This window comes from Nelumbo nucifera, chromosome 3 (genome assembly GCF_055504915.1).
Source record: "Nelumbo nucifera cultivar China Antique chromosome 3, China Antique-T2T, whole genome shotgun sequence".
Classification (NCBI taxonomy): Eukaryota; Viridiplantae; Streptophyta; class Magnoliopsida; order Proteales; family Nelumbonaceae; genus Nelumbo; species Nelumbo nucifera.
The window spans coordinates 8902071-8929679 of NC_142651.1; the positions used below are offsets into that span (position 1 = coordinate 8902071).

At 37.6% G+C, this 27609-nt stretch overlaps 2 protein-coding genes and 1 long non-coding RNA gene across 6 annotated transcripts; 1 reads left to right on the top strand and 2 right to left on the bottom strand.

Annotated features, from left to right (window-relative positions):
- LOC104593169 (SGNH hydrolase-type esterase superfamily protein) lies at positions 1-18008 on the bottom strand. 4 transcript variants are annotated; one of them, XM_088901192.1, is made up of 7 exons: positions 17886-18008; positions 6481-6558; positions 5859-5946; positions 3783-3923; positions 2786-2862; positions 2032-2196; positions 1-688 (listed from the first exon to the last, which is right to left on the bottom strand). In XM_088901192.1, the coding sequence occupies exons 3-7, from the start codon at positions 5889-5891 to the stop codon at positions 523-525; spliced, it is 582 nt and encodes a 193-aa protein (XP_088757318.1). In that variant the 5' UTR covers positions 5892-5946; positions 6481-6558; positions 17886-18008; the 3' UTR covers positions 1-522. The 4 variants fall into 4 exon arrangements, with proteins under 4 accessions (XP_088757318.1, XP_010251204.1, XP_010251202.1 ...); XM_010252902.2 differs by lacking the exon at positions 17886-18008 and adding an exon at positions 6851-6910; XM_010252900.3 differs by lacking the exons at positions 5859-5946; positions 17886-18008 and adding an exon at positions 6851-7228.
- LOC104593171 (putative boron transporter 2) lies at positions 17681-26384 on the bottom strand. Its single transcript, XM_010252904.3, has 12 exons — positions 23899-26384; positions 23555-23637; positions 23276-23468; positions 23023-23161; positions 22172-22337; positions 21666-21832; positions 20902-21075; positions 20317-20412; positions 19602-19739; positions 19182-19501; positions 18298-18568; positions 17681-18217 (listed from the first exon to the last, which is right to left on the bottom strand). The coding sequence occupies exons 1-12, from the start codon at positions 24000-24002 to the stop codon at positions 17951-17953; spliced, it is 2118 nt and encodes a 705-aa protein (XP_010251206.1). The 5' UTR covers positions 24003-26384; the 3' UTR covers positions 17681-17950.
- Positions 26090-27153, top strand: LOC109114400 (uncharacterized). The gene is made up of 2 exons (XR_002022456.2): positions 26090-26227; positions 26378-27153. It is a non-coding gene; the product is annotated as an uncharacterized LOC109114400 (long non-coding RNA).
- Positions 27154-27609: the final 456 nt, after the last annotated feature.

Below are 27609 nucleotides of genomic sequence, written 5' to 3' on the forward strand. Positions count from 1 at the left end.
TTTGGCACGGAGATACTATAATTAAGCGCCATTTGAATCTAAAGGTTTTAAACATATACCCTACCATACATGAACCATTGAACTACAATCTTTGAATAATAAGTTTAGACATTTTGGATCCATGAATGGGTATGCGTACTCATGAAATTCTCAACTCCGAACCAAGAACCTGAATCCTACAAAGCCCATATCTGTTGTATGTGATAGCGATGGGGTGTATGGGTCGCTAGGCAGATCCATTGTTGATGTTGAAGGTGTTTGGTTAAACCACAACCTTTGATAGCTCTTAGCAAAACCTCCTTACCTACTACGAAGCCTCAGTCACATACCCACATAATGGCCATCACAGAAATTGGTAAAAAAAATCAGGCCACATGGAATTGACATCTTGATATTTTTCAATATCAACTCAAAAGTCAAATTTAATACGCACCTGAGTTCTAGGAATAGCAGGACCAGATGCCTAAATTCAAAAACTTCTATACAGTGGAATCAAATGACACAAAAAAGGCAAAAAAACTATCAGCACCTCTGTTGGAAAGCATTCTCCGGATTCCTCCAATCAATTTCAGAATGGTGAGGAAAATCATATGGCATTTCTGAAGCACAAAGCCATGCTTCATTGAACACTCTCACCACTTCTTGGTGCAAAATTGCATTGCCTTCTTCAGTCAGATGCAATCCATCACTGACAAGGACCAAACAAATAAAAAAATGAGCAGAAAATCAGTAATTTAATAATTTCTTCCTGATAAACAAATAAAACCACCAACTAATTAAGTGAATTATGATAAAATGACTTTAAGTATGATTTCCAGTTTTGTATAGAAATCTAAAAAGTTAAATTCAATCTCGATGTAATATGCTCCCTTTGAATTTTTTCATTCATATCAACTTGTTTCTAAACAGGATTTATTAGTTCTATCAGTTCAATCAATCAAAAAAAGGGTTCAGAAAGTTGACAACTTGACATACTAGGTAATCTTATGATCTCCTAATAAAAGAAAGAAATGCAACTGCAAATATGCGATGAAATAAAACTAAGTGGCAGGGACCTCGCCTCATGAGAGAAAGGGAGGGGGCAATCCAATTCTCTGTTCTTATTATGCTCCATTAGAATTCGGATTAGCTGAACGCTTTAGCTGTTCAGCTGGCTGTGGAACCAATGATGAGGTTCCACGCCAGTAATAAATTCATGGGCCCCACTGTAAAGATGCAGGCCCCATGTATTTAAATACTGGCGTGGAACCTTATCATTGGTTTCACAGCCCACTGAACAGCTAAAGCATTCACCTAAACCTTGCTCGCTCCATTATTCTTTCATTTCTTTCTCTTTGACATTTTAAGAGTTCATAACTTTGAAAGTGAAAATGAATACAACTGTTTCATGGGAATCAGTTTTAAAGAGCAGCACTTAGACTCATAGGCACGGACCATTATTTATATTTTGATGAATCAACCTTTAATGTAATGCTGAACTATTGTAGCATCTGTGATGTTTAGAGTTTGAAAAAGGTAATTCCTTCATTACCTTTTTCAAAGAAAAAAAAAGTTTGAATTATTTAACTTATGTAGTTATGTGGGACTTGAATGTACAAGGTTACGACTTACAATCTTCAGTGTTGATAATAGGATGCTCTAACCAATTGAGTTAATAAATTTCTAAAATATTTTATTTCTTTTAGAATTTAATATGATTTCTTTGTACATTTAGCTTTTCATTTGATTTTTATTCAAATGTTGAACCTCACTTCATTCAGTTGAGTGCCTCGCTTTGTATCTTGCATCCAAGGCTCTAGGAATTCCTTGCACTTAGTTGTGCTTGTAACTTGTAAAATGCCTTTATTTCTCTTTTACATTTTACCACCACACCAAGCAATGGTCCCTTCTAGTGATCAAACAGTGTTGACAAGCCAAACCATGGAGGGCATAGGCCTCTCAAAAGGTCCATGTGACTATTGACTAAACAGACCTGAGTATGACAGCCTTAATACCTTACAACAGACAAAAAAGGCTTTACATCTCACTGACCTTAGAAATTTCTTTTCCCACCCCTCTGTTTCCTGCATCTTGGACCATAAATTGATGGAGGAAAGACCAAGCTCCTTTGCTAGTTCAACACACAGCTTTGCATACACTCCTGCCATTTCATTCGTCCTTTCTGGTAGATCCACAGCTTTCTCACCATATACAGATCTATACCACATGATTCAGTTACAAAACTATAAAACATGCCACATGGAACAAATAATGGAAGAAATACAAGAAGCTCTGAATTCTGCTTTTATAACTAAGAATCAAGCACTTTATTTATAGTTACTGGCACAGATCAAGCATCATCATCATCCAAGCCTTATCCCCACTACATGGGGCCATCTATACGAGTTCTGTTTCACCAGTCCATTCTACTAATGAAATGGCAGATCATGCTTACTTTTGAAAATACAACATTGAAGTGCAGAAAGGCATTAAACCTAGGTGATAGAATTTTGGATCATATTTCAAGCAGAAAAGGTAAAAAAGTTGTTCAATGGGAAAGTCTCTGAGTCTGGGTGTGGAAGACAGACAAGAAGATTAAAAAAGAAAAGAAAAGAAAGGAAGAGAGACAGAGAGAGAAAGAGAGAACAGATTGGTATGCGAATCACTCCACCTGGTCTGCATATGAATTATTAGTTTTTCTTATAGGAACTTCATGATCAATTCATGTCTTCCCTCAAATCAAATTCTTTTTATACTTGAAATATAACTATGGCTTTGGATGCAACAAAATCAGAAAGAACCAAACCGTGCATATTCTTTGCGCCCTTCCTCATTAACCGGGGGTGGAGTTATGAGCACTACCAGCATGGTGGGAGAATATTCCTGCAAATAAATGTTTTGAGAGACAGCTTAATAAGTGAAAATAAGTACAAGATAAAAACTGACTATAGTAAGATTAATAAGCTATTATTGAAGACCCAAAGTAAAATGAAGTGCCGCTTACTTATTTTCATATATTCACTTGGGATTATGCGGATATGGGAAGGGCATAGCTAGACATGGTATCAGACATGGAATTTAAACCAAAAATTGACGTATCTGTTCAGCAGTTTCACTATCCAGGTAATATATTTAGATTAATTCAAAGTAAACAAAACCTGTCAACTAAGGATTAGCCTGACAGTTGTACAACAGACTGGGTTGAGAACCCGCATTTTCTCAGCAATCTCACTATCCAATAAACTCCTTGCCTACATACATGTGTTCATACAGGTGGGAGGGGTGGGGGGGCTTCATATTGCTTACCTCAACCTCCGATTAATCACTCCAGATCATTCAATTACTCGGTAAACTTGTTAGCAAAGCCAAGTTTCTTACAAATTATGATTCTCAAATACCAATACAAATGCATTGTATCATGTCAGATACTTAGATTGTCAAGTTGTTTCCCTGGCATATCCAGGTAATATAGCTTAGCAAATGGGCAACCCTGTGATTCCTAATTATCCATTGTATTGGCCATCTTGTTAGATAATTAAGTATTTGGTGTTTTTCATTTTTCCCTCTATTAGACTACTAATTCAGCTTCATTTTTCATCAAACTCTTTGCTTATGTATGGTCTTCTTGGATGGTTAAGATTCTTCACTACAACTCAGGCATCTAATTAATGCATGGTGTGTAGAATATACAGTCCCTGAAACTTTTGCATCCAACATAGAAGCAAAAGACTAGCCCTGATTAAAAGTATATAACAGCTGGTAATGATAGAATGTTTTAAAATACTAATGAAATCATTTTGAACCTTTAGGTGATTGACAATTCTTCTGATATTCTCCTCATACTCTTCAACAGGCACATGTTGTCGTTCATTGTTCCTCCCCAAAAGGGCCGCATCATTAGCTCCAAAGAAAATGATAGTGGCAACAGGAGGCTTTGTACAGCCCTACAAAGAAGAAAGGAGATAAAGACACACTTAAGAACCTTGGAATGAGCCAACAAGTAAAAAAGGGTGAAATCTTTTACTTGTAAGGAAACTCAACTAAAGTAGAACTGGTTAAGTAAAAGATGTTTTATATTACAAAGAAACTCTAAATAAACCTTTAGCCAATGTGTGTGTAAAACCATTACACTTTTAGTATACTAAAAAGAATTAGCTTTTGTACCATCAGTAACCAGCTCTTTGATGTGATGTATTGAATCAGTTACTCTATGAACTCCCCCTTCATTTGCCCAATGGATTACGTCGATCACATGACCTGATAAACTTCCAACTTTTGACCTTGAGGAAAGCCTTATTTTCCACTAAATTGAATCCACTACCCACCATCGTTTGAAAGATCTATTCTGGTAGAACCAGAGAACACAAGCCCAATTACTATTTAAATTTACACTGACAACTGAAGTCCCAGGATCATTAAAGTGTGGAGATGTTTCCTATGTGATCTATGATTGAAGAGAGAATGTAGTGGAAGTATGTTTCTTGAATGTTCTGTGACACCTACTAATCAGACTGAAGGAATGTTTTTTTAAGATGGCTATAGTACCAGAAATGCATAAATATTTTAGGAGATGAAAATATTGATCAGATTCATAGAAAGGGCCATTGATCAAAGTCTGGAATTCTAAGGACATCTACTGGCTGAATTTTATAGATAAATGGCAAAAGGTATGATAGTAATTAGTTAAGCCACTGTCATATGGTTCCATGTTAATTCTGTTGATGATTTCAATTGAAATCTAGTGTATGTAGTGAGGTGCTTCAAGAAGAATATTAGAAAGGTAGAGCTTGGCAATATAACAAGTACCAATCCCTGAAACTCTTTTCATATGGTGTACACATATCAGGCACATATTATATACCAGTATATCTAGAAGACTACAATCTTGCATTCACAACACAACAAATCCGGAGAAGATACCATAAACAATCATTAAAAAAATAATCGTAAACCTTTCTAGTTTGTTCATGATGAAGTTCATATGCCTTATACAATTCCCTAAAAGATTTTTAGCATGTTAGATTAAATATGCCTACCTTCATCTGTTTCAGAATGTGCAAAAATACATGTCATAAAATTTAATCTGTTTTAGCCAATATATATTCCTTTTTTGTTTAACAACAACAAAAAATGCACAAAGATGTGGCTATATGCGTGTATGCATACATAAAGGCACCCAATGTTGGTCCCAGCTATTTGGGGCCAGGGTCTTGGGAGAGCTCAGATCCCTACCCACAAATTGTTCCCACATCCATAGCCACCAGACACTGCAGGCATGCATTGGGAATATCTCCTTTGTCATTCATGGGGAGATGTTCTCAATATACGGCATTAGCGTCCTGTGGGTAAAGATGTGGAGTTTGTAGGTAGGACTGTAGGAGACCCAGAGTAGTCTTGGGAGGGGTGGACTGGAATTGATACAGACCTAACCTTTGGCACATTTCGGACCAAAGTGGCCGCTTTCAGACTCAAGCCCGCATTCTCATGCTTGTCAGCCCAAGGTCTAACCATTTCATGTATGCATATGTTTCATAATGGGACTCCATAATGTGTAGTTTAATTTTCTTTACTACCAACTCATCAGGTTAACTCTTCTTCTTCCTCTTACAATAAGCAGCTGAAGCTTACAACTTACAAGCCAGTAGCTTCATTACATCTCAAGATTTAACCTTTACTAAGTTCCAGGTTCTTCTTCTTTTTTTCATGGTTTCAGGGACTCGTTATTGTGTTCCTATACACTTTCCATGTCCACCACCGTATATGCATGTTAACCAAAAATGAACTTTATGTTGTTTCTGTTACTTTAAATTTCTAAAGGATTCTCACATTGTACTCTTTCAGTATGTAAAGGTTTTACCAAAAGAATCATAACAGCTAACCTGAACCACGTATACGTTTCTAGAGTTAGGCATGCCACTCGAATGCCAGTTCCATTTTCTGTCACATTCAACACCCAAAGTCCCAAACCTATAATTGGGGGAAACAGCATTGTTGGCCATAAGAAAAAAATCCAGGCTTTGAAATTTCTATCATAAGGTCATACGTAGAGAAATAATCATATAAATTGATAATAAGAAACAAAAACACCCATTAATAAACTGGAAAAGTAAAAATACTGACATTCTGGATGGCACAGAAAGTATTATCATATCGTACAGAGACTAGCCATGTGTCTCCATCATGCTAGCCATGGGAATATATAACGAGTATGAATAACAAATATTAAAACTAGCTATTAACAACAGACAAACTTCCACTCCTGCACTTCAGAACCCACTACAAAATTGCATTTCACAATCCCCTACTTTATTAACAAACACATCCATTTCAAATTCCCTAGTCCGATCTAACACAGAAATTCAGAGATACATCATTCATGAAGGATTTCCAAATATAAATGCAAACAAACACAGGAAAAGTAATTACAAATTTAGCTCCATAAATAAAAAAAAAACAAAGGATAAATGGAGAGTAAAGAAAAGAAACAAGTTTAAATCTTACAAGCGGGATAAGGTGATTTAATAAGAACAATGCCCATCTAGTGTTGTATCCACCATACCCACGAACAATAACGTCAGCCTGCCCATAAAGAAAAAAAAAAAAAAAAGAAGAAGAAAGAATTGCAGTGAGTCAGTGACCATTTCTAAGGTACTAGGAAAGCATTATACCTAAAAACAATCATGAAAGACGGAGGAAATTAAAATTGAATAAATGAATAAAAAGACGTTTCTTATAAAATGGGTTGGAAGAAGAAGAATCTGACACATGGAAGAATAAATAGAAACTGCAGTATTCCACGTTTGGAACAAAATATACACGAAAAATAGGAACAAGAAACGAAGATGGTAATAAAAGCATAAGCAAGGAGAACCTTTCGAGAGTAAGTATCAGCAAGAGCTGCTCCCCATCCACCTGGTCTGAATGATTGCTCAGTGATCGAATCGCCAAATAAGACTATTTGAGGTCTCATCCTCTCTATCTATAATGGAAAGTTGATACTTGAGTCTTGTGACTGTGAAAGACCCAATTACCAACACTGATACTGAGGATCTTCAGCAGTCCAGAAATCGCTGGCAAAAGGTATCCTGAGTTCACGATGATTTGATCTTAGAATGGGTTCATACGTCGATTCAGAAATAATTTGGTCATGTTCCAGGTGGTATTGGAATCGGACTACTGGTGCATGATGATGATGCCACCCCAATATCTACTCCGACCTGAATTCATTATCTTGCAGCCGGTTAACGGTTTGGAGCTACAGGGCCACAGGCCCACAGGCCCACAGCCCACAGGGAGAACGCTCATGAGTCATCATGTCATGAAACATTGATTTGCCCCGCAAACCTGAGCCATATTTCTATCCTACGTTTTTTTATACTTTTTTGATGAATGGTTCAGAAAACTTCCAATTAACGAAACGATAAGCATTTTATAGTTTTTTTTTTCCGATGAAAAAAGATTTTTATTATTATATTTGCAGCAAAAAAAAAGAGCATTTTATTATTGACATTAGAATTGATGTTAGAGATGATGGTGAGGAGTTGGTGAACAAAAATCTACTACATCCGTGGTCGCATGCGATCCCGATGAAATGCAAACACACCAGCATCCGAAATAAATTCAAGACCTCTCAGATCAACTGATTTTCCATTCTGTTTTCTGCCTTTTTTTTTTCCATGTAAAAAAAAAGTTGAAGGTAGATAAAAACATGGATTGAATCAATAATAAATAATGTAAGGACCCGAGATTTGACAATGGCTATGTTGAATAGAGGAACAAGATTCATGTGGTTGGGTCAATTGCAATTATTAAAAAAAGTTGAAATTGTTTTTATTAATGCAATCACATTAAAGTTTTTTTACTTTTATTGGTTCAGGTTTTATAGAGTATACTTTCACAATTAACAAGATGCAATTATCATGACATTCAAGGTTCAACTACTTAAGTTTTTTGCTACAGGTGCAGCATATGTACTGTAGATTTTGCCATAATTCATTCGCTCATTTTGTCATTTGGCAAGAGATTAAAAAAAAACACCTCTTGACCAGCCGGAAAGACCAAAAGGAAGGCCAGAAATTGGGTCTGTTAAAGCCACTAAAAACCAAAATCATGTATTTTTTAGCTTCCAACATCATGTTCAGATGCCATCACGTCACCTTGAAGTGAAAATGCAAATGATTTCACCGTTTTTTCCACCTTTTCCGTTGTTTATGTGAATGTGAGCAGAAGAGTTAAACAATCCGAACTCTTTTAAATATGCCATTTCCCAGTGTCAAGATAAAACCAGAAAGGTTTTCATCTTCAGGATTTGAAGAAAAGAACTTGTTCGCATTTTATTTGGAAACCACTCCAAAAAAACCATTCTGGTTATAGCCCGACGACCTCTTGCTCCAATGGGTGGAACCGTGGAGGCCCCAATTCCCAATTCCCGAATACCTGGGTTTACTTCTGTAGATTGTGCGTGACAATTCAAATATTGAGTTGCAGGTGAGCCTCGAATGAGGATATGCGCAATTCCCTTCCCCATCCGACATAAGCTCGTTTATTAATCCTCTCCCAAGTGATATTACCAAAAGGAAATCTACGATTTTCAGTCTGTATGCCAACTACTGAGAGTTCTGTCAGATTTAATGTTCAAAGCTTAGTGATTCAAGAAGCTTTATTCAATCACAGATGTTTCTGTGCGTCAGAAAGATTTTTTTTTTTTGGGCTAAGAAACAACGTGACTACATAGATTTAATCAATAAGTTGATTATTGGGTTGGCATTAGGTTATCAGCCTACCAGTAATTAAGTTCAAATTGGCAACTACGAAATCTGATCATGGATAAGGTTTGTGGATGCTGATGCCAGACTTTATTCAACACTGGTCCCCCTAATTACAAACTAGTACGATTTTAATGAAACGTGTTAGTATTACTTGGCTCCATCCATGACAGGCACTTCACTACAAAGATATTAGTGCCCGCTGGTTGGGACGACAGCAGTTTACCCATCTAGCCAGGGAGTCTCACCTGGATTGGATTCTGATGCAGAAACCCAATTGTGAGATAAGACTCTAAATGCTGTTCAATTATCGCTCTTGGGTTCACTATCCTAAAGACATCTCCCAAGTTGTCACTAATTAACAAAAAGTTAGAGAAGATAAGAACGCTTTGTTGGGCTAAAAAGCATTGAAGAAGGAAAAAAAAAAGTCTTCCCCTAAATAGTTATTACACATTACAAAGGGATTAAAGACAGCAAAATGCACACAAGGCCCATTGACCTTACCAAAGAGAGCCTGCAGTGATACAGGTTAAGTCCATAGTAGAGCAAGGCATGTAACCAAGCAACTTTTATCTGAGAGATTAAAGAGTCCAAGACACACATCCATGTGAATGTACCAAGCCCTCCTTCCCCTCCCAGGCTCTCACACATACGTGCGCTCTTGTACTGTGCATATATGTGGTTTTCAAAAAATGCAACCTCTTATATTCCTTATATGGCTCTTATTTTGAAGGCTTTTCATGGGTGTAAAGATGGAGTTTGCTACCAATTAAGTTGGTCTTTGGGTATAGAGCTAGTGCAATATAAAACTTACACGGTGGCATCCCAATACAGAAGCTCTACTAAAGAAGAAGATGAGAAGGCATGAAAGAGCAGTTGCCATCCCAATGAAAGTCTGTAGATGCACAAAGAAAGAATAGTGTACTTGGCTGGCTGAGTTATTAAATTAGAACTAAATGATGAAAATTATAGGTGGAAGGAGGGAAAGGCACCATATTGCCTACATTTAGATTTAGTAATACAAGACAAATAGATTGAAGACAATCATCAGGTTATAAAACTTTGAAAAAAGAATAAATTGAACATAGAGACATGAAAGGAGATTATCCAAAAAAATCAAATTTTCTTTATTCTAGGGGAGAAAACTACTAAGTCTATCTTTTCAGGTATTGAAGAAAAAATCTGGGGAGAAGAAATGCCTTCAATGCTTATTCATAAATGCCGCACGATAATGGTTTCTAGATATACTTTGTGGGATTTGAAAAGGAAAGAAGTTCTGGTTGTGTATCTCAACATGATTATGGTTATGTACAAAGAAGCAATTGATAGCATGACAAAATTTGATGGAGAGAAGTTTATTTGCTCTGCCTTACCTCAAGGATCAATGTTGATTTCACATTCTTTTCAACTAATCATGGATTAGAACTAGGTTAATATAAGAGAAGTCCTATGGTACAAGTTGCTTGTTGAAAACAGTTGTAATTTATTACACTAGAAAGAATGGGTAAATGCAAATTAAGCTAGAAAAGAAAATTAATTAAGATTGATGGCAATGAGATTCCTCTAAGCATTACCTTTCAGTATCTTTTCCTAATTATTCATGGGGAAGGAGAAATATACTGCCCATAGAGTTACTACTAATGGCAAGGAGATATGCTTCAAGCTATGGTTCCCAGATATAGATAATGGCATGGACATATATATATACACACACACACACATATTAAGCTAAATGCCATTTCTCAATATCCTGAAAATTTAATTAAACTTCTAGCATATATAGACTTTGAAAAGGATGATTTATTAAAACAAGCCATAATGCATATTCCAAAGGTGCTAATGCTATAAGGTTTACTTTTAAAAGTGTCCATATAGTATTCAGTACTGTTAGTGTTGAGTATGTAGGGGTATTTCTGTCTTTATGCTTATGCTGAGGTTGCTGATGTGTAAGATTATGTTAGAACTAGTGTCCCTCACTTAAGTAGGGGCACATGTGTCTTTTCCATTATGTTAGTAATATAAAACACATCTGGCCGAATGGGAGAGTGAATCTTTGCTCTCATCCGAACCAGAACTTTTCTCTCTTTCTTTCTTCTTTCTTCTTTCTTCTTTCTTCTTCTCTCTTCTTGACTGTTATCAGACTAACAGGACTCAAGGGCAGGCCGAATTATAAAAAGTACCAATATCTAGTACATATCATGTCAGACATGGCATACTAGAAATATGTAGCCATCTGAGTATCAGAGTTCAAGACTTCAAGTGTAATGCTGTCAATGCATATCATAAAAAATGAAGTTTTGTAGGCACCATAAGACTGGTATTGGATGTTAGGCACCTAAGAAACAAATATGAATGAAATGAGTGCAAAGGAATGGGGATATTCAGATCAATGAGTGGTAAAACTTTTACATGCAAGATTAAAAATGATTATATTACTGGATAAGAAGTTGCACCGATCTGCAACAAGACAAGGGAAAGTAAATTATGACACTTTGTCCATGAAAAGTAAGACTGACAAATGCAGTAGCATGGAGCTTTCTAGTGCAAATTGAAGGCCCAAAAATAAACAGTTTGTAAACTCACTCTTAACAGAAAATATAACCTTGGATAAAACATAATCGACGAGAGGATTCACGCCTGCTAATTTGATAAAGGATTACTATGACAAATGGTGGGAAGTACTCATGTGTGTCAACATTTCAATCAGTGTTTTAAAAGGCGTGGGAGGTGCAGCGAGCCACTCGCAAAATGCCTTGAGGCATATGCCAGAGGCGCTGACACCTCTGAGGTGTACACTTCAGGTGCAATCAAATGCTTTTTTCATGAGGCATACGCCTCATGCACCTCATGCACACCTCATATAAAAAGACAGAAAAACAAGAAAAAAAAAAAGGAAAGGAAAGGAAAAGAAAAGAAAAGAATGGGAAGGGAAGGGAAAGAAAAAGAAAGAAAGAGAAGAAAAAAAAAAGAGAAAAGAAAAGAAAAGAAAAGAAAAGAAAAGGAAAGGAAAGGAAAGGGAAGGGAAGGGAAGAAAAGATAAGGGGAAAGAAGGTGGTCTGCCCCTGGCCCCTCCTCTTAAGTAGGCTTACACTTCATTGTGCTCGGGAGGCTTACGCCTCTTACATTCTGAACTACGCCTCACACACCTAGGTAGTGGAACGCCTCGCATCACGCCTCCGTGTTTTAAAACATTGATTTCAATTGTGATGCATGGGTTTAGGAGTTCTTTGTTACAATTGTAGAGAACCCATATTTCCTTCATTTTCAACTATAATCAAATTTAGCTCAAACTATTCAAAACTCAAAGAACTTGAAAGTCCTATCTTACTTTTCGATTTGTAAAACTACTTTTCCAAAGAAGAGAGTTCATTAGAATCATTTAAACATATGCAATAATTGTGGTACCGAACAATATACCAGTTTCTAGTGCTCAAAAATTGTGATTCATGCATAAGTTAGGTCCTCCAAGAAATAGACAGAAGTATGAAAATGAGTAGGTGGGGTATAGAGTTGATTATGTATCTGACGGAATTATGGAAAGATTTCATAAATCTGAAATGGCATTAAATGTCGACAAGATATGATTTGCGGCAAATTAAGAAAGATATGATTTGCTGCAAATTTAGAAAGATTTGATTTGATTGATTACAGATTTGAATAAATTTAGGAAAGATTAGATTTGAATAAAATTAGGAAAGTCATATCCTAGGATTAAGGGAAAGATTTAATCAATCCCTAATTGAGAGAGATTCTAGGAGTAATTAAGAGAGATCCTAGGAGTTTCTCTCTCCTATCTTTTCTTATTTAAGTTGTATGCTCAACATGTTTTTTCAACACATTACCAATACAGAAGTATTTCTTCTTCTCTCCCTCTTCATTTCTTCTTCTCTTCCTCTTTATTTTGCCACATGGTATCAGAGCTTTAGGGTCCGATCATGAATTTTAAGGCCACCATGGTTGGCTCTAGTCCAGCCTCTTCGGATGCTACCAGTGGTGTGACATCTTTGGAATGAGGTATTCAGTCAGCGGCCATCTCTCTTTCTGAGAATTCTCTTCAAATTACCATTCACAAATTGAATGGAAAGAATTATCTTGAGTGGTCTTAGTTCATGCGGTTGGTGATCGACGACAAAGGGAAACTCGGCTATTTGAATGGCGAAGTGAAACCGCCAGCCACTGATGATCCAAAGTACAGGCAGTGGCGTTCTGAAAATTCAATGGTTACCGCCTGGTTGATCAACTCTATGGATCCTGTGATTGGAAAACCATTCATGTTCCTGCCAACTACTCGTGATGTGTGGGAAGCTGTTAGGGAAACCTATTCAGATCTGAACAATCATTCACAACTGTTCGAACTGAATACCCGAATGCGGAAGATGCAGCAAGGTAAGCGTGAAGTAACTGCTTATTATAATGAGATGATGGCTGTTTGGCAGGAGCTGGATTTATTTGAAGAAGAAGAAGAAGAAGAAGAATGGAAAGTCTGAGTGACAGTGCTCGGTACAAAAAGAAGATAAAAAGAGGTCGAGTCTTTGTCTTCTTGGCTGGTTTGAATAAAGAACTCGATCGAGGACGTATCTTAGGGCGAAAGCCCTTGCCTACTATAAGAGAAGTTTTTTCAGAAGTGCGTAGAGAAGAAGCACGACGGCAAGTGATGTTGAAGAATGTTAATGAAACAAAAACTGAGAATGAAGGGTCCGCTCTTATGGCCCGAGGTGCAGACGTAGACGGAGATAAACGAGGAGGAAAGAAAAGGCCTCGGTGTGATCATTGTAAAAAGCCATGGCATACCCGGGAAACCTGCTGGAAGCTGCACGGGAAACCAACAAGTTGGAAGAAAAAATCAGACAGTGACAACAAGTCAAGGGGAGATGTCCGCGCGCTTCAAGTAAGCAATTCGGATCCAGGGCATAAATCATCCTCAGAGTCTCTTCCTTTCACAAAGGAACAAATAGAGCACTTATATAAAATGTTTCAATCTCAATCATTAAGAAATTCTAACCCATCTTGCTCTCTAGCCCAGTCAGGTAATTTTTCACTGTAGCCATTGCTTGTACCAAATCTAATGGTTCCTGGATATTAGATTCAGGTGCCACTGATCATATGACCGGCACTTCACAATTCTTCACTTCATATACACCCTGTGCAGGGAATCAAAAGGTTAAAATTGCAGATGGTTCCTTTGCCACTGTTGCTGGGAAAGGAACTGTGTCTATTTCTCCTTCTCTAAACCTTAAAGATGTTCTACATGTTCCTAACCTATCATACAATCTCTTATCTGTCAGCAAACTAACCCTTGATCATAATTGTCGGGTTAATTTTTGGTCTTCTTGTTGTGAATTTCAGGATTTAACCTCGGGAAAGATGATTGGGGGTGCTAAACTGGATGGTGGTCTCTACCTCTTTAATAAAGGATCAACCTTTGGAAGGCAAGACCGACAGACTTGTTTCAGCTCTATCTCTGTTTCTAATGACAGTGAAGTTTTGTTATGGCATTATCGATTAGGACATCCTAGCTTTCAATATTTAAAGCATCTATTTCCCAAGTTATTCATGAATAAAAATCATTCGTGTTTTAAGTGTGAATCTTGTGAATTAGCAAAACATCATCGTGCTGTTTTTCCGTCCCAACCATATAGAAAATCAAAACCATTTACCATGATTCACAGTGATGTTTGGGGTCCTTCTAGAGTAACAACTCTTTCTGGAAAGCGTTGGTTCATTACTTTTATTGATGATCATACTAGGGTTACTTGGGTTTTCCTTTTAAAAGATAAATCAGATGCTGAAACTATGTTTAAAACTTTCTATAACATGGTTCAAACACAATTTCATACTCAGATTAAAATTTTTCGAAGTGATAATGGAAAGGAATTTTTTAATAATGTGTTAGGGAATTTTTTTGCTGAGAAAGGAATTGTACACCAAAGTTCGTGTAATAATACACCTCAATAAAATGGGGTGGCTGAAAGGGAAAACAAACATCTCCTTGAAGTTGTTAGAGCCCTAAGTTTTCAAACTAAGGTTCCTAAGTATCTTTGGGGAGAAGCCATTTTAACAGCCACTTATTTGATTAACAGACTGTCTACACGAATTTTGGATTTTAAAACACCCATACAGGTTTTCATTGACTATTTTCCAAACTCTCGGCTAGTGACAAACATTCCCTTAAAAATTTTTGGAAGTGTGGCCTTTGTTCATAACCATGATTCTAAATGTTCAAAACTTGATCCAGAGAGGCTACAAATACTTTGATCCAGTTTTGAAAAGGATGTTTGTGACTATGGATGTCACATTCTTTGTAGGAACCTCATACTACAGACACTCCCATCTTCAGGGGGAGAGCAACACTAGTGAAGATGGTCTTTTAGATGGTTCTGATTTAATGTTTGAATTTGTCCATAATGATGTTCCTCACAACTAGTCACCGAAAGAAAGTGAGGCAGAAAATATAAAATCAGTGGAAACAAATGAATTAAATATTGAAAATGAACAACCTTCGGTGATGCCATCTCAAAATGAAAAAGCTGAAACAGCAGAGATGCGTGCGAAACAGTATAAAGGCCTTGTATATTCAAGGGAATATCTAGCACTGAAAAGGAGAGGCACTATTCCGCAGCATCAACAAGAATCTGATCTGAGGGTGTTAGGTCAGCTTGATCTTCCCATTGCTCTTAGGAAATGTGTTAGGTCTTGTACAAAACATCCTCTGTCAAATTTTGTATCTTACAAAAATATTTCACCTTCATATTGTGCCTTTATTTCACAAGTGTCTAGTGTATCCATTCCTAACAGTATCTAAGAGGCTCTAAATGTTCCTGAGTGGAAAGAGGCTATTTTTTAGGAGATGAGAGCTTTGGAAAAGAATGCTACTTGGGAGAAAGTGGATCTGCTGGATGGAAAGACAGTGTATTGGTTGTAAATGGGTGTTCACTCTAAAGTACAACTCAGATGGATCCTTGGAGAGATACAAGGCTCGCCTAGTAGCTAAAGGCTTTACTCAGACATATGGAGTGGACTACTCTAAGACCTTTTCTCCAGTGGCGAAACTAAATACAGTTCAAGTACTCTTATCTGTTGCAACTAATCTTGACTGGCCACTGAATCAGTTGGATGTGAAGAATGCCTTTTTGATTGAAGACTTGGAAGAAGAAGTATATATGGAGCCTCCACCTGGTTTCACTGAAAAGTTTGGAACTAAGGTATGCAAGCTAAAAAAGTCTCTATATGGACTTAAACAGTCGCCTAGAGCCTGGTTTGAAAGATTCACAAGGTTCGTTAAAAGTCAAGGATATAGTCAAGGACAATCTAATCATACTCTTTTCACAAAAAGATCCACCAAAGACAATGTATCGGTTCTAATTGTCTATGTTGATGACATAATCTTGACTAGAGATGATATTGAAGAGATGAGCAGACTAAAGCAGAGCTTAGCCAAGGAATTCGAGATTAAAGACTTAGGCCAGCTAAGGTACTTTCTTGGAATGGAAGTGGCTAGATCAAAGAAGGGCATTGTGGTTTCGCAACGAAAATATATTCTAGACCTCTTGAAAGAAACTGGAATGAGTGGATGCAAACCTTCAGACACTCCGATAGAAGTTAAGGCTAAGCTCGAAGAAGTTAAAGATGGGGTTCCAGTAAATGCAGGTAAATACCAAAGGCTGGTAGGAAGATTGATTTACTTGTCACATACACATCCTAACATTGCCTTCGTTGTGAGCATGGTGAGTCAATTTATGCACTCCTCGTACGAAAAACATCTTGAAACTGTGTATCAAATTCTTAAGTATCTAAAAGGCACATCAGGAAAATGACTCTTCTTCAAGAAAAATGAGAAGAGAGGGGTTGAAGTGTATATAGATGCGGATTGGGCAGGCTCGATCACTGATAGAAGGTCAACTTCGGGGTACTGCACATTTCTTTTGGGCAATTTAATTACTTGGAGAAGCAAGAAGCAAAGTGTAATTGCTAGAAGTAGTGTTGAGGCTGAATTCAGATCAATGGCTCAAGGAGTGTGTGAGGTTCTTTGGCTAAAGAGGGTGCTAGCAAATCTTAAGATACCAGTGAGTTTTCCTATGAAACTGTATTGTGATAACAAGGCAGCTATCAACATTGCTCATAATCCGATTCTACATGACAGGACTAAACATGTTGAGATTGACACACTTTATAAAGGAGAAGCTTGAAGAAGGAATAATTTGCACTCCGTTTGTACCAACCACGCAGCAAGTTGCAGATGTTTTGACTAAGGGCCTGTTGAGACAGCCATTTGAACTTCAAGTTAGCAAGTTGGGCATGATAGATATCTTTGCACCAACTTGAGGGGGAGTGTTGACAATATATGATTTGCGGCAAATTAAGAAAGATATGATTTGCTGCAAATTTAGAAAGATTTGATTTGATTGATTACAGATTTGAATAAATTTAGGAAAGATTAGATTTGAATAAAATTAGGAAAGTCATATCCTAGGGTTAAGGGAAAGTTTTAATCAATCCCTAATTGAGAGATATTCTAGGAGTAATTAAGAGAGATCCTAGGAGTTTGTCTCTCCTATCTTTTCTTATTTAAGTTGTATGCTCAACATGTTTTTTCAACACATTGCCAATACAGAAGTATTTCTTCTTCTCTCCCTCTTCATTTCTTCTTCTCTTCCTCTTTATTTTTCCACATTAAATATTAATTTCTTCCAATTCCTTTTGTTATTACGACTATAACTGGTTGTCCGACCATGGTTTTGTCAGACCTTGAGTTTCTTGTTTTGATTTGGTTAAATCCAGGTCTGCAGATTGTGTATTTCAGCTATATTTAGTGTCATGTAGAGAAATCCCAAATGATTAATGGATGAGTTAAGAGATAATCCACTACTAGGCCATACCAGAAGAACCAAGTCTCTTCATGCATACATATGAAAAAGAGGACCATTTTTAGCCAAATGTTAAGGAAATGGAAACAAATTTCTCATTATATTTTTGTCCTTAAAAACTATATTTTGGAGATAAAACTCACAAGAGGGGGCAGTACTACCTGAATGGCATATGTTTTTGTCACAGCTCACAAAATGAAAAGCAACTAATTTATGAGATAACACCTAAGTTATATTAGCTTAAAAGGAGACCTCTCGAGCATCACTGACAACATACCTGGACTAAGTATCTAGATTTTATACTGATGTTGAACCATGAGAGTCATTACCAAGCACTAATGGCTAAGGACTAGGAGTTTTCTTTGCATCTGGACACTTAAAACTGAACCTTGGACTTCGCTCTGCCCTTAGTTCACTCTCATGGAGACTGCATGCCCTATGTGGCACCCGTGGGCTGTACACGGGCCTTATTCCATCTTGTGAAGATGGAGTCGAACTTGTTACTTTTGGACTGTATATATGACGGACCTCACCACGGCTTCTTGTCACGATACCATCTAAAACTTCCCCACCATTTGTATGATCATTTCTTGTATGAGCATCTTGGTCCTGTGATATGCAAAAAGATCATTAGATGAGTAAACATATTTATTGTATGATCTAACAGAAATAAGTATAGCAGCACTTACATCAAGCGAAATATTACAAGTTATAGCTGGGACTTCTTCATATTCTGCTGCATCTAAGTTTTGAAGATGGACTACTTTGAAAAATTTAGAGAGTATGTATTGTCGCACTGGGACTAGTAGCATAATCAACAATGGGAAAAGGACCCCAGCAATTGGAATCCATGTTATGCCAAAGCACATGAGCAAGTAAACTGTCTGGAATAGAGTGAAGGTAGTGATTGTCTTAAAGGGCACAGTCTCCACAAAGGTTGCATGATATTCCTCAAGCACCCTGATAAATTGGAAAGCAGCGGTTAGTGGACATGGTTATTATTAAATGATAATATTCTTTAAAACAAGGATAAGAATGATAGGGTGAAAAATATATTGCCAAAATGATCTAAGTAACTTCACTATATTATTTTTTTTTTGGCATGGTTATGTAATATTTATCTGGACCTAAGACACTAATACCCATAAAACCTTTCTAAAATCAAATATCATATTATAAATTCATATTCATATCCACAAATCTGAAGAGAAAAAACAGAACACTGGAGTCTCATTTCCTAACCATCTGGTGTTGGGATTTAAATTGTTAAGAACATGGTTACTTTTTCTATATAGAAAAATCCATGCAACAAGTAATTCAGTATCAAAGTGTGTATGCTTTTTATGGTTGAAGGGGTGGAAACTTTCACCCAGTCAGAAGAATCAGATGAAGAAATTTGGCTGGTATGACAAAGAATACTTGATTACCATTGGAGGAATCAGATGAGAGTGGTGAGGGTTCAATTTAAAAACTGACAAGGTTGATCTAGAGGTATTATTTATGATTAAACTACAGATGATAACAAGACTACATTAAAACATTATCCAATAGAACAAAATGGTCAAAAACATACTTGTATCTTCGACTTGGTGCAGTGAAAAGCAACAATATCCTCTCCCAAAATTGATTCCCTGGCAAGCTTTCAATGGCCATGAAAGCGAAATATCCCCAAAGAACTGAAGTTGGAATCTTCTTCAGCAGAGGCATGGCAGCAATACAGCCACCAACCATCATGGCCTGAAGCAAATTGCTAAGTCTCTGCTCTTTGACCTCAATGGGTAAAAGGTCATCAATTTCTTTCTCCACATCAAACACTGACTCATCAACAGGGGCATCAATGTGTCCAGTACTTACAGCTAGTTGTATTGTAGATTCTTTTAACTCCCTAAGCCCCTGCATAAAGAACTGCTATCAGGAAACAAAGATCGAAAACAAACTTGATTATTATTTGAATTATAAGTTCCACATAACACATTAGATTTGTTTAATTTACCAGACCAGGTGGAGTTTGATAAACTAATGGAGTCTGCATTTGATTATATGCTTCTTGCATGTTCCCATACAGTTGACTCAAGCTTGAATTTTCACAGATGCTTTTGCGAGCTGTTGAAACAAGTTTATTGCGTAACAGCTGTTCAAAAGAAAATAAAGTAATTCATAAAGATAAGAGAGCAAAAGGACAAAGATAATAACAAACAGATATTCATATCTAGAGAATCTAAAGAGATTATGTAAATAGCAATACTGAAATTGGATATGGCAGGAAGTACTGCTCTTATTGGAGAAAAGATTTTGCACATGCAGGGTAGACGGAGAAAAATTAGGATCAACTCAATAGGATCTTAGTTATCCATTACTGTCATGCTTATGTCCTTGGTAACTTTCTTTTTTTATCAACATATCCTTGGTGATTTTCTGCATTGGAATCATTTAACACTAGGACAGAATGAATCTTGCTCCAATCTTCCAATACCAATCAAAGTGCTACTCCTAAAAGAATATAAGCCAACAGAATGAAAATTATAACAGCTGAAACAACTTTGAGACAACAAAAGGGAGAGAAACCTATCCTTAATAAGGATAAAGCAGTGGAATAAATTCAAGAAATAAAGACATAGAACTAGATTTGTAAATCAAAATCACAACGTCAAGAATTAATGCCAAAATGGAAAAGCATTATGCCTTGTCATGTACCAATTAATGTTTACCTGATGCTTTAAGGTAGCTAAGCTCTTCGTATGCATTGGAGATTGTGGAATGACGCCATTAGAGGGAGGAATGCCAATAAGACCACACAATATGACCTACCCAAAAAGCACAATTAAAAATTAATGAAACTCTTGCAAATGTGGATTTCAAAAACATAAGTTGTGCTTTATTTTTAAGCTCCGGCATCTCAAGATTGAAGACATGGGCCTTGATTTCTGACATTTTTCTGTTGATAACTATCATAATGTTGAAAGATTGCAATGCCGAATGATGGATTGGTCTATGCAGGGATGATACGTAGAAGTTTACAACTTTCATTTTATTAGCACAGTGTTCAAACCAACTGATCTGATATGGTATTTCCTTACATTCTATTAATTTTTTAGCTTTTGCATTTATTTTGTCAGGTTTCTCAATTTTTTTAATTTATTAAGTGGGTCAAATGAGTGAAGGATGATTTTATCACCTAAAGCAACAAGAGGCCCTAAAGCTGATGGTGCACTTGGTAGTTTAACTGCTAAGAGCTTCAACCTAAGATTAAAATAGAATCTGACAATGTTACCATGCTAATTCTACTAGCTTACCAAGAAACCTAAAAGAAGAAGGTCATAATGGTATGAAGATGGCTTTTTAAGATTGAACTCCTTTTGTTGAGCAAGTTGAGATGCCACACTGTGATCAAAGTAGTAGAGGACAGCAATCATGGTTGCTGGAATAAACGCTCCAAGAATATATAACAGTGGTACATTTGCCATGTCCTGCCCAGTCAAACAAGCATAAGTTTCTAGCAAGGCTTAAAAACCATAATCAAAGTGGAGAACGCAAAAAAGTCATTGATCAACAGTTCAACTTAAACTCAAGAAATTGCATTTTCAACCAACATTCTTTCATGATATAACATGAAAAAAAAAAAGGAAATAACAACAAGAAGCTTATTCACTTAACTCCTTGGTCTCTGTTTGTTTTCAGGGGAAATCTGAACCAGATGTAAACGTGTACTTTTTTCCTCATTTGAAGTACAAATTTTACATCTCAAAAACTGATGCAAAATTTGGACCACATTCTCTAACCTCAGTTCTCTCTCATATAAAGTGGGGACCACATCATCTTGCTTCCTAACAAACAAATAACCCTCTGAAGTAAAAAAGTAAACTGGAATTTACACTCAGCCTATTTGCATTCCCATGCATTTACACCAATGAAGATGAAATTTGCACTGCAAACAAACTGAGACTTGAGGTTCACAGGAAAACCCTAAATCATGGTAAATGTGGATGGAGTCTATCTATTCACTATTGGAAGAAAGTCCGGAGCTACTATATTTGTTGGATATAACTGTAGAAGGCACCTTAATAACTGTCCAATTTGAGTAAGCACCAGGAGACCATGGATTTGGGCTGAAGAGACGCCTTGGGATCCCATTGGGGACATCTTTAACTGGTATGTAAGATACAGCAGTCCATACAAGCACCATAAGCGGGACCCCATAATCGGCGATGAACCCCCGTAGCCAACCTGAAATTTTGGAACCCATTTACCAGTTAGATGTATAGAAAGAGAATATTTCCAGCTTATTCTTTGAACATATTAATTCCAAGAACAATTGATCTTTTTAAGTCAGATAAATAAAATTGTGGAAACCTAAACTTAATTATCTTAGAAGAAAGTATTTGATTGCTGTGAAGCCACTTCAGATTCTTCTGTTCAGTAGCTAAGTTGGATTGAGAGATCAAGGTTATAAGAAAAAGCAGTCCCTCATTGATGTTCAAACTGAACCTTCTAATTACAACCCAAGAGAAAAATTGCATTTCCTCTTTGTTACATGAAATTCAGGTTCTTGTCAATTATTGATACCTGTTCCATAGCGCCATGATCTTGCTTTACGGCTCCTTAATGCAGTAAGAAGAAGGCCAAAGGACAAAACCAGTGCAAACATTCCATTTCCAAAGCGCCATGATGGTAAGAGAGCAATCTGCTTAGGATTTTCTCTCTTCGGTATGCCAAACTCCTCGACAACTCCCTACATGATGCATTTCAAGAGGTTCAAGGTACTGAAAGATAATTGGCATTTGATCCAAGAACAAATTAGTATATCTCCTATGGAGAAATTAAGAGACTCCCCAAATTGTTTCTGAACAAAGTCAATGTGTTATCAGTAAACTACTCTGAGTCTTAACTTAAATGAGTGGACTGGATTAAATCAATGGTATATAGATCCAATAACAGTGCAATAGATAGTATGGTAAAAAGAAATAGGTTGACCTTTCTATTAAACTATTTATTTATGGAGATATGGAATTGATGTAGATCAATCTATAATTTGTATCTATATGCATCACCCCACTTATGGTGAACATCCATTTGACTGGAAGAGTCCGTGTCTGACATAAAACTGGTTTAACTTTTGAAACATAAAATTCTTTGTACACACAAACATCGGTCGCTATAAAAACCTCATTTCTTTAATGCATTAACTAAGAAATGATACCCAAATCAATTAGATATCAATGGTCATAAGGACACTGTTTAAATTCTTTATTAGGTTGGGAAACTGCAATTGAACTGTGTCATTGCAAAAGGACTGCGCAATTGAACCCTGGGATTTTCTGCATCTGACTCAGAATTTTGCTACAATGCCCCCCCCCCAAAAAAAAATAATAAAAAAAAAAACTAAACTAAACTAAAAATAAAATAAGCATCCTCACCCGAATAGCCTGCTGCATAAAGAGCATTGCTATTAGCAGGCCAAAAAGTTCACCAGCAAGACGGGTGAACCTATTGATAATAGAACATGCACCCAGAATAGCCAGCAAGAAGAGCAGGAGTGCTGTCCAAACACAAACCCTGAAAATCAAACCAAGACAAGAAATTGGTTCAGTATCTGCTTGAAGAGTCATTTAAACATGTACTGTTGAGTATCAATATGGGAACCAAAACTTTCAAGCACTTGGGGTGTACCATCCTGTCCAGGCCAAAAAGAACTTCTGCCCCAAATCTGGCCTGTCCTTGGCAAAGTTGAACATGAACGTGTACATCAGCACAGTTGGCTCGGCAGCTCCAAGTATAAGCAGTGGCTGTCCTCCAATAATAGAGTGTACGATGCCACATAACGCCGTTGATGCCAGTGTTTGCACTGCAGTTAAAGCTCCATCTGAAAAATAAGAGGGACACATATCTTACCAAGTCATCTGTAAAGGCAATAAGAAATACTAATAAAGATACTAGTCTGTCCTCTACTTGTATTTCTCTCCAGTTGCTCTCCAAAAGATATGACTGGAATTGCTGAAGCAAAGAATATGTATGTCGTGGGAGCGAGGATCCTGAATAATTGGAGGAATATTAAATTCGCATTTTGCATACAATGAAATAATAAACCATGAAACTAGTGTTTTCAAGATCTGTTCATGCAGTAGACTAACCAAGTAAACATTCCTCAAAAACTGAGAAGGGTTGGGGAAAAGGAAAGAAAAATAATGACAACTCACAACTCATATCGAGTAAATGAACCAAGTCCAAAAGCTAAAATTTATAATTCATCAGAAAACAAGAGTAGCATATTCTGTGATGGAAGAAGCACGAACCTGTAACCTGAACGGAAACCACTCATCCAATCTTGTTTGTAGCACAACAGTCTGCCTTCAAGATCATTTTTTACGCCACGGAAGGGCACAAACGTTTCTTCCATGATTAATGTTGTGAGAAAGAAGTAGTATACTTCTTTTCCCCCTCTCTTTTTTCTTTGACAGACAACTTGCTGGGACAACAGACGAGACACAAAAAAGATACTAAACACAGAATGGTAGATTTAAGAGACTCGAGAGGTCAGTATGATACCTAAATTAACATCAGCTAAGGTAGTGAACTCTTGGTCATCAAAAGATTTTGGAAGAAAAGGAAAATGTAAGAGTTCATTTCATTCTCAATGTATAACTGACCCTCGAATTGGGCCATGAAAAACTCTGCAACTGTAGAATATTACATATCAAAGAATACAAAAGAATGGATTCTGTATTTTGCTATTAAGAAAAAATGAATTTAAATGAGCTGAACTCAAAGAATAAATAGGTTTTGCGATCCCCTCCTTATTTGAATCCTATATCTGCAAATAACTGCGGTTCGTGGCTAGCGAGAAGAGTCCATTAGGAGTTCCGACGGAAAATGATAATTAACGAAATAGACAAACGCTCTCCATGTACGAGGAACTCAACTAACGGATGGCTTTGACAGAACTCAGATCCATTACCTCCCTGTTTTCAACTATCAGAAAGGTTGCTACTTGCTACACATTAACTGAGCACCAAAAGAACAGGTATACATCAGAACCTGAGTGACAGATTACATGGCCTAACTTCTACACGTTCGAAGTAACTTGATTCTACTCAGACAGGAACTCAGGTGTCTATAGATTAGGAACTGAGAAACTAACGAAAACCCATGCTTGTAAAGTGATATTAGGACTGGTTAGAACAATTTGAAGCAAATGGGCATTACCTAATCGAAACGGAAAACCTTGAAAAACTACAAAAGCTTGAAGCAACAGAGCAGATGCTGAGAAATTAGCGAGGATCCATGACCGTAGACTAACTCGAGGTGATTTACAACAGCTTAGTGCAAATGGGCATCAAAGAACTAAGACCTCCAAGATTACATTATTTAGAAGAAGGCCCTACTAATAAATAAGCAGTTCAAAACTAGCAAAGGAAAGAAGAAGAAGAAGAAGAAAAGGATGCAACGCACAGAAATTCAGAAGATTCACGTGCAACAGGAACGATATTAGAGGTTGCAAATGAGAGAGGCAAAGAGAACCAGAAAGATCCGGAAATGCTCAAGAACGGAACAGAAGAACTGAAAGTCTGAAACAGAAGTTTGGTTGTGTATGAGTGTATGGTGACTAAGGATATATAGCTCATACAAATATACAATGCTGAGAAAAAAAGAGTAAATGTCTTAATTGACTAACTTTACTGTTTAATTAAACTATCCTTAATTATTCTCTATCATTACCATTAACGTATGCTCGACCCCACGTAACCTATTAAAATTTTTTGAAACCCAATATTACCCTCATCCCGTTCATCTCAACACCAGCATAGTTCAAAAAACCTTCTTGTTCGTTGAAGTTCTCAGACCTCCCCCTCCCCCTCCGGTCTCTCTCTCCCATCATCAAAATGATGGCAGAAAAATGATGTTCAAACCACCTTCCCGTCATTTCAAAACCTCCATCGGGCTCAAACAGAACGCCAATCCCGAAACGTTTCGGTTGTGCTGTGGAGTTTCTCTCCGTCAAACTGGCGGCGCCGTCATCAGGTATTTCTACCGACTTTGGGAGGCATCCGATGAGTACCAACTCGTCGAAGGAGAAACTTCGTAGTCTTCGTAGTTTTTTCCGTCATTTATGCCCTTTGACGGCGACATTCCTCGACTCCTCGCCTGGCATGGCCGACGACTGCATGTAGTGGTGGTGGTTTTAGCAGCAACAGTAGCAGTAGAGGAGAACCAGGAGGATGAGATCGGAGAGGACGATGAGGAGGAAATTGAAACTCTAGAAAATCTTGAAACTCTAGATTTTTCATCGTTGGCTTCGTGGCGATGGTCTTTCGATCTGGAGGTGAAAAGGGAGGCGAACAGAGAGAACTTGCTGTATTTCTTCTTACGACCATGCGCGGCGGTGTTTGAGGTGGGACCCACTTTATGAGTACTGTAAAATCGTTGATCGAAGTGATTGTGGTGCCAGGAGGAATCGTCCGAGTGGCGGCAAACGCAAGGAGAGATGGAGTGGGGAAAGATCAGCGGCGGTGGATGTGAATCAGATTTCCGACGTTCTTCGGCTTGGGTTTGGACTTGATCGGCGATGAGAGCGAAAAGGCGCTCACGGAGACAAAAAGCGTAGACGCCAACACTGCTGCTGAGGTCGGAGAGATGCTTCTTACACCTCATTTACCCAATTTGCATCCTCTCTCTCTTTCTTCTGTCTACTAGTGCCATGTTCTATTCTTATGGCTAAATTTGTTCTGATATTCGTTCACATAAACCCAGTAAAGGAGGAATACAATTTTTCAGGTTGCCGATACACAAGAAGATCTTGATGACACAGCAACGAAAAGTGCAAACGATCCGTCTGGGAGGGAAGAAACACTGTGGAGGGTTGTTCCTCATGAAGGTTTTTCGGAAGATCGATTGTAGTGGTCGAAGCTGCAGTATTCATGCATGTTGAAGAAGTTGAAAGACTGTATTACTCGGTAGTGAAGGACCCTTATTTCACCGTCCCTACCACCATCATGGAAACTTATTTGACCGTCCCCGTCAGATGGCCCTTGATGGAGCGACCAGAGAGTTCTCTTCACTGCTAAGTGGAGGTCGTCAGATCAGAGTCGGCCCTGTTTTGTTTCCCCATCTCTCGATCCCTATTTTGTTCCCCTCACCAGAAACGGACGTATCTACACGCCTGTACCTTCCAAGCAACACCTACCAATAAAAATTGTGGTAAAACCAAATCCGCTATCAATGTTCACTTGAGACTACTGAGAGGAAAAAAAGGATGATGCAGAATACATTATAAGAAATATCTTTTACTGCGACGGCAGCAACTTTCTGATGTAAAACATTTATTGTAGTGTGGGGGTTCCTCGAATATTGAACGCAGTTGCAACAACAATGGAGATGAGGAGAGGAAGAATGAGAGAAGAGAGATCTGTAGCGAAGTGATTGGTAAGGCAGAGAGAACGAAGTGAACGAAGTTGAGCCTTCGGACGTCGGTCTCTTTCCATGGCCAACCGTTCGGTTGGATTTTTTTTGAAATTTGAGAAATAGTTTAAGGCAAATTCGACATTTTGTTTTTAGCATTTAACAGGGATGTCAATTTTTATAAACAGTAAGGATACTTTAAGACTAATAAGGGTACCGTTAATCAATTTCGCAAACAGATATAATTTAAGAAATTTATCCAAAAAAATATAGAGAATGACCGATCAGCCCAGATCAGAATTTTATAGCCCAAAAATACAGGTGATACCAAATTCACGGGCAGGATGTGGTTTATATGAGGAAGAGGGCTAGTAGTAGGGGGGCTGGAATTCAGAATTCTGCATTGTGTGTTGATGTCGGGCTAGTAGTACGGGGACACGTGGACATGACCTAACATAAGTGACAACTCAGCACGATAGTCTGGCCATGACTCGGCGTAACAAGCTCGCCGAGGCCCAGCCGAACGACTCGGCAGATATGGCAACTTGCCGGGAAGCAAGGCCCAACTCACCCCAAGCCCTATGGGTGGAGCGCCCCGAGCTCCCCTT

Bases quoted from the DNA above. Each gene is read 5' to 3' on its own strand.
- LOC104593169 (XM_010252900.3), bottom strand. From the start codon at position 6,949: ATGAGACCTCAAATAGTCTTATTTGGCGATTCGATCACTGAGCAATCA. The intron at 3,924-6,480 runs GTAAGATTTAAA...TCTTCTTTGTAG, and splicing joins TAAATCACCTTATCCCGCTT to GGCTGTACAAAGCCTCCTGT. The intron at 689-2,031 runs GTCAGTGAGATG...GGTCCTTGTCAG, and splicing joins TGGGAAAAGAAATTTCTAAG to TGATGGATTGCATCTGACTG.
- LOC104593171 (XM_010252904.3), bottom strand. From the start codon at position 24,002: ATGGAAGAAACGTTTGTGCCCTTCCGTGGCGTAAAAAATGATCTTGAA. The intron at 23,469-23,554 runs GTAGAGGACAGA...CTTATTTTTCAG, and splicing joins GCAACTGGAGAGAAATACAA to ATGGAGCTTTAACTGCAGTG. The intron at 20,413-20,901 runs GTAAGCTAGTAG...CTTTTTGGGTAG, and splicing joins TTCTTCTTTTAGGTTTCTTG to GTCATATTGTGTGGTCTTAT.